General features: G+C 46.3%; 1 protein-coding gene across 1 annotated transcript; it reads left to right on the plus strand.

Moving 5' to 3' along the window:
- The first annotated feature begins 659 nt into the window (after positions 1-659).
- Positions 660-8,952, plus strand: LOC132571680 (zinc finger protein 239-like). The gene is made up of 5 exons (XM_060238473.1): positions 660-674; positions 1,733-1,793; positions 2,697-2,795; positions 7,169-7,269; positions 7,522-8,952. The coding sequence occupies exons 1-5, from the start codon at positions 660-662 to the stop codon at positions 8,290-8,292; spliced, it is 1,047 nt and encodes a 348-aa protein (XP_060094456.1). The 3' UTR covers positions 8,293-8,952.
- The last annotated feature ends 1,522 nt before the right edge of the window (positions 8,953-10,474 follow it).

The raw sequence follows: 10,474 nt of genomic DNA on the forward strand, positions 1-10,474 counted from the left end.
TCATTTCTATTCGATTGGTGTGGTAGTTAAGTGTGCGGACTCTTATCTGGGAGAACGGGGTTTGATTCCCCACTCCTCCACTTGCAGCTGCTGGAATGGGCTTGGGTCAGCCATAGCTCTCGTAGTTGTCCTTGAAAGGGCAGCTACTGTGAGAGCCCTCTCAGCCCCACCCACCTCACAGGGTGTCTGTTGTGGGAGAGGAAGGTAGTGGAGATTGTGAGTCGCTCTGAGACTCTTAAAATTTGAAGTGGAGGGCAGGACAATGTCGTCTTATTACGTTGTAATATATAATGTAATAATTATACAACTCACGGCCCGGTTGCTAACAGAACATGGATCGGTACCGGTACACTGCTGGGGGGTTGGGGACCCCTGCCCTAAGGACTCTCTCACCTCATTCCGCACAAATTCTCTTTGCGGGGGGGGGGGGGGAGTGGGAAGGTCTTGGCCCCCTCAGAGGGGAGGAGGGAGGAGTGTGGCTTCAGGCAGGGAAAAGGACTCCTCCCAGGAGGGAGTTGGAAGGAAACATTTCCAGGGGAGGTGGAGGAGGATGGATTAATAGGGTTTCCCCCCTCTTTCTTTCTCTCCCTCCCATGCAGAAGGACCCCTGGATGCCTCCTCCACCGTCTCCCCTGTCTGCTGAAGGGAAGAGAGCCGACATGCAGCCTGCTCAGGTATGTGTGTGTGTGGAGGGGAAATCATAGAATAGAAGAATCATAGAACTGTAAGAGGTGGAAGGGACCTCCAGGGTCATCTAGTCCAACCCCCTGCCCAATGCAGGAAATTCACAAATACCATCCCCTAAATTCACAGGCTCTTAATTGCGTCAGATGGCCACCTAACCTCTTTTTAAAAACCTCCAAGGAAGGAGAGCCTAGCACCTCCCAAGGAAGCCTGTTCCACTGAGGGACCGCTCCAACAGTCAGGAAGTTCTTCCTAATGTTGTGCCGGAAACTCTTTTGATTTAATTTCAACCCCTTGGTTCCGGTCCTACCTTCTGAGGCCATAGGAAACAATTCCACACCATCCTCTATAACAGGGGTGGCCAACGGTAGCTCTCCAGATGATTTTTTGCCTACAACTCCCATCAGCCCGAGCCATTGGCCATACTGGCTAGGGCTGATGGGAGTTGTAGGCAAAAAAAAACATTTGGAGAGCTACCGTTGGCCACCATTGCTCTATAGGAGAGCCCTTCAAGTCCTTGAAGATGGTGATCATATCGCCTCTCAGCCGCCTCCTCTCCAGAATCACTGGGGAGACGTGCAGCAGACAGTAAGGATGCCTCCTCTCTTGTAATGCTCAGAGGATCAGGCCCCTTCCCATTGAGTCTAGCATTCCCCACTGGGGAGGCTGAAAAACGGTCACCCCCCTCCTGTCTAGGATGGTTGTTGTGGAGAAGCCAGAAAATAAGAACGTAACTGTTGATTTGTCCAAACTCCAAATGTGCTCATAACAATATAGAATTTCCCATGGCAAATGGTTTAGTCCTTTTATCATCCGGACATCTCTGGCCTCTTCCCCACAAGGCTGCTACCCCACTGCGGCTGAGGACAGCCCCCCTAAGTTCCAAGAGGCCCCCAAGGAGGGCTGAACAGGAAGACGTCCCCACGGGGCTCTTCTCCCCGCCTCTTTGTGCCGTCCTTTCCCTACGAATTGCCTCACTCTGTTTCTGGCTACCCCCAATGGACCGGCTTTCCAGGTGTAAAGAAACACTTCCTTCTCTGTCTTGCAGGCGGGGGTGTCCTTCGAAGAGGTGGCCGTGGATTTCACCCCGGGGGAGTGGAGCCTGCTGAGTCCAACGCAAAGAGCTCTGTACAAGGAAGTCATGCTGGAGAATTATGGGAACGTGGCCTCTCTGGGTGAGGATCCTTTGCTCCTTCCTGCAGTGAGGAGTGAGGATAAAGAAGCCCTTCAGGAGGGAGGGCGTGGCCAGGCTGTCTGCTCTGGTCCCAGTGGCTGGTCTCTGCCTCCCTCCACTCTCCTTCTTTTGATGTGAGGAGGGTTCTGTGCCTTCTTTGCAGAGAGGGAGCTCCTGCCCGGCAGTCATAGAATCATAGAGTTGGAAGGGACCTCCAGGGTCATCTAGTCCAACCCCCTGCACAATGCAGGAAACGCAATCCCTGAGTGAGTGAGGGCATCGGAAGAGGTGCCAGCAGGGGAGGCCTGGTCTGGAGATGGTGGGGTAATCTAAACAGGGGCTTCCCTCCAGTCTGGTCCACCAGTGGGGCCAGAGCACTAGAAGCCCTGCACTGTTGCCCCCCCCCACACACACACACACCAGCACCAAGAATACAGAGCATCACTGCTCCGGACAGAGAGTTCCAATAATACACTGTGGCTAATAGCCACTGATGGACCTCTGCTCCATATTTTTATCCAATCCCCTCTTGAAGCTGGCTATGCTTGTAGCCGCCACCACCTCCTGTGGCAGTGAGTTCCACGTGTTAATCACCCTTTGGGTGAAGAAGGACTTCCTTTTATCTGTTCTAATCCGCTGGTTCAGCAATTAATTTATCCCTCCCTCCCTATGTTCACGTTGCGGCACTCACACATCTGATATTTATTCGACGTGGCTCTTACATTAAGCAAGTTTGGCCGCCCCTCTTCTAGAGGGACAGGAGTCTGGCGTGGAATTGTTAAATCTATGGGTACACAGAAGGTGTCTAATTTTGTGTGTGTGCTTCCGTGATAAACAGGACCTCTGATCGCTAAACCTGACCTCATATCCCGGCTGGAAGAAGAGGAGGAGGAAGGGCTGTTTCTCTTGAGCTGCGATGAAGAGGAAGGATTGGCAGGTAGGGGATGAAAATATCTCTCTTGGGACTGTGCGTCGCCTGCGTTTTTTTGTAATAACCACTGGATGCAACACGGTATCGGTTAAAGCAAACATGCACCATATAGCTGCGTCTGTTTAAAGAAACAGCCAAATGTTATTCCTTAGAACAGCGGTCCCCAACCTTTTTGACACCAAGGACCGGTTTTGTGGAAGACAATTTTTCCACTGACCAGAGGGAGGGGTGGCGGTGATGGTTTCAGGATGATAGGATTGTGCATTTTGTTTTGGTGTAGTGGTTAAGCATTCTTAACTGGGTGAACCAGGTTTGACTCCCCACTCCTCCAATTGCAGCTGCTGGAATGGCTGTGGGTCAGCCATAGCTCTTGCAGAGCAGTCCTTGGAAGGGCAGCTTTTGGGAGAACTCTCAGCCTCACCTGCCTCGCAGGGTGTCTGTTGTGGAGGTGGAAGATAAAGGAGATTGTGAGCCGCTTAATGATGCCCTTTCCCAGCTCCACCTTTTTCTCAGCTCCACCCCCAGCGACCAGCCTAATGTGTTCGTTGAGCTCTGTCCCTGCATGATTTCCATAGTCTGCCTGTAGCATCTGCAAAGCAAGGCTAGTTTAAGCGTTTAGCAGTTCACAAACTTTAAACATCTAACTGTTTTCATCCCTACCTGCATTTAACTTACATATAAAGATAAGCCTGTTTTGGGGTCATGTTTGTGTCTGGAATGGATGTTTTGTCTCCTGCTAAAATCCAGCAGAGGGTTGCAAATGGGTTTCGCTGCTGTTGGATTTCACAGACAACTAGCACTTTCTACTTTGCATTGTGTAAAGTAAATTTTGCAAATGTGATCGCTTAAGAACATAAGCCCTGTTAGATCAGGCCATTGGCCCATCCAGTCCAACACTCTGTGTCACATAAGAGAAGCCATGTTGGATCAGGCCATTGGCCCACCCAGTCCAACACTCTGTGTCACAGAAGAACATAAGAGAAGCCCTGTTGGATCAGGCCAGTGGCCCATCCAGTCCAACATGCTGTGTCACACAGTGGCCAAAAACCCCCAAGTGCCATCAGGAGGTCCACCAGTGGAGCTAGAAGTCCTTCCACTGTGCCCCCCCCCCAAAGCACCAAGAATACAGACCGTCACTGCCTCAGACAGAGTTCCAACAATACGCTGTGGCTAATAGCCACTGATGGACCTCTGCTCCAGATGTTGATCCAATCCCATCTTGAAGCTGGTTATGCTTGTAGCCACCATCACCTCCTGTGGCAGTGAATTCCGCATGTTAAAAATCCTTTTGGTGAAGAATTACTTCCTTTTATCCGTTCTAACCTGACTGCTCAGCAATTTCATTGAATGTCCACGAGTTCTTGTATTGTGAGAAAGGGAGAAAAGGACTTCTTTCTCTACCTTCTCTATCCCATGCATAATCTTGTAAACCTCTATCATGTCACCCCGCAGTCAACGTTTCTGTAAGCTAAAGAGCCCCAAGCGTTTTAACCTTTCTTCATAGGGAAAGTGTTCTGCCCCTTGAATCATTCTAGTTGCCCTTTTCTGTACTTTTTCCAATGTTATAATATCTTTTTTGAGGTGCAGTGACCAGAATGTTTTAAATGTTTTGACTATTCTAACTGTTTATATATGCATATGTTAATTCAAATTGTTTTATTATCTGTTGTGAGCCGCCCTGAGCCATCCTTGTGGGAAGGGCGGGATACAAATCATAAAATAAAATAAATTAAAAATTGTACACAGTACTCCAAATGAGACCGCACCATCGATTTATACAAGGGCATTATGATACTGGCTGATTTGTTTTCAGTTCCCTTCCTAATAATTCCCAGCATGGCATTGGCCTTTTTTATTGCAAACGCACACTGTCTTGACATTTTCAGTGAGTTATCCACCATGACCCCAAGATCTCTCTCTTGGTCAGCCTCTGCCAGTTCACACCCCATCAACTTGTATTTATAGCTAGGATTTTTGGCCCCAATATGCATTACTTTGCACTTGGCCACACTGAACATAATCTGCCACGTTGACGACCACTCACCCAGCCTCGACAGATCTCTTCGGAGTGCCTCACAATCCTCTCTGGTTCTCACCGCCCTGAACAATTTAGTTTCATCTGCAAACTTAGCCACTTCACTGCTCACTCCCAACTCCTAATCATTAATGAACAAATTAAATTGCTTGTTCCTGCTGGAGTTTACAGAGTACCAGCTCTCTCACTCACTTCCTGATTTCTCCCTTGCATAAAGGTTGCAAATGAGGGTTGTCTGCTTCTCTAGATTGCAGAAAATCCACCTCCTTTCTTGATGCTGATCTGCTCATTACACTTTCTGGAACCTGAAAGTGAAACTTTCCCCGCTTTGGAAAGTTCCTATTTGTTAGCATTGAGAGTTTACTTGAATTGAAGTTTGTATCTTGGTGTAATTTTTGGGACAATTGCAAAACAGATGCTACTGCAGTTAATTTTGAAAGAAGCTGATATTGAATGTCTTACTTCGACAAATATTTTTGCAGTTGAGACTTGTGTAGTTGTAGAGTGGAACATTTCCTTAAGGCTTGCATTTATGCAACATGACCTATTCATTTTTTTTTTTTTTTTTTGCTGTTATGTTTGAATGGCGGTCAGGGAAAGTCACTGCCACAAGAAGTGGTGGCGGCTGCAAGCATAGCCAGCTTCAAGAGGGGGTTAGATAAAAATATGGAGCAGAGGTCCATCAGTGGCTATTAGCCACAGTGTGTGTGTGTGTATTGGCCACTGTGTGACACAGAGTGTTGGACTGGATGGGCCATTGGCCTGATCCAACATGGCTTCTCTTATGTTCTCCCTCCATACCACATACCACAGGTACATCTATTTGCCTTCCTTGCAGCTCTCAAACATCTACCTACCTACTGGTGGACATCCTGATGGGACCTGGGTTTTGGCCACTGTGTGACACAGACTGTTGGACAGGATGAGACACTGGCCTGATCCAACATGGCTTCTCTTATGTTCTTATGTGACACAGAGTGTTGGACTGGATGGGCCACTGGCCCGATCCAACATGGCTTCTCTATGTTCTTAGGTGACTCAGAGTGTTGGACTGGATGGGCCATTGGCCTGATCCAACATGGCTTCTCTTATGTTCTTATGACTAGATGGTCTGATCCAGTAGGGCTCTTATATTCCTATGACAACTTCAAGAAGGGATTGGATAAATATATAGAGCAGACAGGAGGTCCATGAGTGGCCGTTAGCCACAAAGTATATATGGAACCAGCAGCCCCGTGGCACAGAGCGGTAAAGCTGCAATACTGCAGTCGGAGCCCTCTGTTCATGACCTGAGTTCGATCCCGGCAGAAGCTGGGTTCAGGTAGCCGGCTCCAGGTTGACTCAGCCTTCCATCCTTCCGAGGCCGGTAAAATGAGTACCCAGCTTGCTTGGGGGGAAATAGTAATGGCAAACTACCCTGTAATAAGTCTGCCATGAAAACATCATGATGCGACATCACCCCAGAGTTGGAAACGACTGACTACCTTTACCTTTATAGACAGAACTGTCTGTCTGGGGCGAGTGATGCTCAGTATTCTTGGTGGTTGTGAGGCAGTGGTGGGGGGGTTTCTGGAGTTCTGGACTTGCTGGTGGACCTGATTGCAGCTGGTTGGGGGGGGGGTTTGTGGGGGGGGGGCACTGCATGACGCAGTGTTGGATTGCATGTCCCTTGGCTTGCTCCAACATGGCTTTTCTTATGTTCTTAAGGAGAGCCAGTTTGGTGTAGTTGTTAAGTGTGCAGACTCTTATCTGGGAGAACCGGGTTTGATTCCCCCACTCCTCCACTTGCACCTGCTAGCATGGCCTTGGGTCAGCCATAGCTCTGGCAGATTGTCCTTGAAAGGGCAGCTGCTGTGAGAGCCCTCTCCAGCCCCACCCACCTCACAGGGTGTCTGTTGTGGGGGAGGAAGGGAAAGGAGATTGAGGCCGCTCTGAGACTCTTTGGAGTGGAGGGCAGGATATAAATCCAATATCATCGTCTTCTTCTTAAGTTAATTCAGAATAGTGGACCTTCCAGGGGTGAACATAGTATTCTTATCTCACAGATGCTAATTTTCAGCCCCTAAGCATTCCTCTTCTTTCGCTAAGCATTTCTCTTTTGTTCTAAAAAAAAAAAAGACTAACTACCATGTGTACGGTACCTCTGCCTCTGAGTTCCATTTTCGCAACACCCCTCCCACCCTCTGACTGGGATGGAAAGACTGAATCAAATACAACAACGGGAGCCTTAACTCCAAAAACGTATACCTGGAAAACCTTGTTAGTCTTTAGGTGATAACTGGAATCAAAATAAGGTATTAGTGGAAAGTGTCATATTATCACACCAGGTATCACTTTCTTTCAGCAAGAGATGTCTGGCAGTCAGAGGATGAAGCAGGAGAACACCGGTTGACGGAAAAAGAGGATACAGATTCAGTTATGAAAGGGAAGTTTGAATATTTGGATGTACCAAAGAAGGAGGAGGGAAAACTCCCAACTAAAGGGAGGAATAAGTCTAGTCTTTTACAGGGGGATGACACTCTATTGCAAAAAATATATCAAGCAGAGGACAGGAATGAGTGCACTGCACGCAGGGAAACTTTGACTGAAATATCAGTTATTAATATTCAACAAAGGATATGTAACAGAAAGGGAATATATCAATGCCTGGAGGGTGGGGAAAGCGTCAGTCAGAATTCACGCCTTTTTTGTCATCAGAAAATTCCCACAGGGGAGAAACCACACAAATGCCTGGAGTGTGGGAAATGTTTCAAGAACAGCACAGAACTTACTTGCCATCAAAGAATCCACACAGGGGAGAAACCATATAAATGCCTGGTGTGTGGGAAAAGCTTCAGGTGCAGTTCACACCTTTATATTCATCAGAAGATTCACACAGGGGAGATACTATTTAAATGTCAGGAGTGTGGGGAAAGCTTCAATCACAGTGGAACATTTACTGCTCATCGGAGAATTCACACAGGGGAGAAACCATACAGATGCATAGAGTGTGGAAAAAGCTTCAGTCACAGTTCACACCTTAGTGTCCATCAGAGAATTCACACAGAAGAGAAACCATATAAATGCCTGGACTGTGGGAAAAGCTTCAAGAGCATTTCATGCCTTAGTGTCCATCAGAAAATGCACACGGAGAAACCATATGAATGTCCAGTGTGTTGGAAAAGCTTTAGTCACAGTTTTAGTCTTACTGTCCATCAGAGAATTCACAGAGAGGCGAAAACATATAAATGCCAGGTGTGTGGAAAAAGCTTCAGGCAGAGTTCACACTTGTTTTGTCATCAGAAAATTCACACAGGGGAGAAACCATATAAATGCCTGGAATGTGAGAAAAGCTTCAAGAGTAGTACAGAACTTACTTCCCACCGAAGAACTCACACAGGGGAGAAACCATACAAATGCTTGGAGTGTGGGGAAAGCTTCAGTCACTTTGTATCCCTTATTGCTCATCAAAGACTTCACACACGGTAGAAACCATATAAATGTTTGGAGTGAGGGAAGAGCTTCACTGAGAGTGGAAAGCTTACTTCTCATCAAAGAACTCACATGGGAGAACCATATAAATGCCTAGAGTATGGGAAAAGCTTCAGTCAGAATTCCACTCTTAATTCCCATCAAAGACTTCACACGGGAGAAACTATACAAATGTCTGGAGTGTGGAAAAAGTTTCAAGATGAGTACAGATCTTTCTTTTCATCAAAGAATTCATACAGGGGAGAAACCAGATGAATGCCTTGAGCGTGGGAAAAGCTTCAGTCAGAGTTCACACCTTCGTGCCCATCAGAAAACTCACATGGGAAAAACCATATCAATGCCTGCACTGTAGGAAAAACCTAATACAGATAATAAAAACACCTCTTAATAAAAATTACTACAAAGTTATTTAGGTAGGTAGGTAGAGATATAGGTAGATAGATAGGTTGGTAGATGTAGGTGGATAGGTAGAGATAGATTAGGTAGGTAAGTAGATATAGATAGGATAGATAGTAGGTAGGTAGATAGCTAGATAGATATATAGATAGATATAGATAGGTATGTGGATAGGTAGAGAGAGATAGACAGAGGTGGGTCACTATATGATATGCAATATGAAATAAACTATAGTTTGGGCATGAAGCAAGACAAAAAAAATACGAAATAAATACTGGCCAGCACATTCACCTCGTGCTGGAACTGTCCACAGCAAATGAATTCTTTTGCCGTGGAGAATGACTCAGCATTTCTTATGCATGCCGCAATTGGCTGCACAAGGTCAGAAGTCCCAGCTCAAACCCACGAGTTGCCAAAATCTGCAAACTTAAAAATCTACTTGATTTCCTTTCTTAACTTTTTCATTATGATGGTGAGATTTATATAAACCTCCAAAGTTGAGATCAGGTGGGGTCCTTGTTCCTTTTCTATAAAATGCTGTAACAAATGTACACCAGCTGTTGTGTGGGGTATCTTGCTCCTGTGTTCTATTATTTGTGTCTTTCACTTTCTGGAGGTCTTCCCTGCACAGATCTTATCGCAATAACTTCTGATGACAGCTATATCTGAATTGCACGTTGTGAAGTTTTTTAGAACGTATTGCATTTTGTCAAAGGGACTGATCAAATGTTTCATATTTTGAGTTAGGTTATGACACTTGCAGTGTCCACATCTGAAATGGCTTTTGGGCAGAGCTGCTGGAATGGTCCTTTTTAGGCTCGTGGGAACGAATGTGTTACTCTGAATGAATTTGGCTTTTAAATTGGATGTTTTTATCATAAAGCAATACATCATATAGTGTATTTTCATCCACCGCCCCCCCCCCCCAGGGGTCTTTACCTCTGGCAAGAGGCTTCACTTACAGCAAAATAACATGTTTTCTCCAGCAAAGCTAACCATAAGATGTTCTAAATGGAACCTTGATTTGGCAAATCAGGGCTGTGTGCCTTGTGGCTAGCTGCCCAAAAAGATGAACTGCTCTGCACCGGCAGTTCTCTGCTTTTCTTCTTAGACCCTAAACTTTTGATTAACTCCAATAATTGTCAATTATTAAGGCATGGCCTATGTTTCCCATCAAAAAATTCACACGGGAGAAACCATATAGATGCCTAAAATGTGAAAAAAGCTTCAAGAATAGTGGGCATCTTACTATCCCATCTAAAACAGGGGCAGGGAACCTTTTTTTCTGCTAAGGGCCATTTGGATATTTATAACATCATTTACGGGCCATACAAAATTTGGATATTTATAACATTCACGGGCCATACAAAATTATCAACCTAAAAAACAGTGCTCCGCCGAGGAAGAATGATTCAGGCCGGCAAAATTAATGCAAATAATTGCTTTACTATTTGAATTCACGTGAGGAGAGCCTAATTCAGCACATACACACCGACCCACTGCCCTAGACAAATGCCTAGGTCCAGGCATATTAGACCACATCCCCTAATATTAGCATATTAGGCCACACCATCTGGGATAATCACATGCAAACTGAACTGGCTCCCACCCCTGCCAGCTCTCCCTTCAGCTGCTCCCAGCAGACCTTTAAAGGCACCCATATATTCCAGCAGTAGTCCTTCACAATGCCCATGAGAGAGGGGGGGGGGAGGCTCAGCCCAAGGGCCAGGCCAAGTGATCTCAGCCCTCGGGCCTGATGTTCCCCACCCCTCATCTAAAACTT

The sequence above is a fragment of the Heteronotia binoei genome, chromosome 5 (assembly GCF_032191835.1).
Source record: "Heteronotia binoei isolate CCM8104 ecotype False Entrance Well chromosome 5, APGP_CSIRO_Hbin_v1, whole genome shotgun sequence".
Taxonomy (NCBI): Eukaryota; Metazoa; Chordata; class Lepidosauria; order Squamata; family Gekkonidae; genus Heteronotia; species Heteronotia binoei.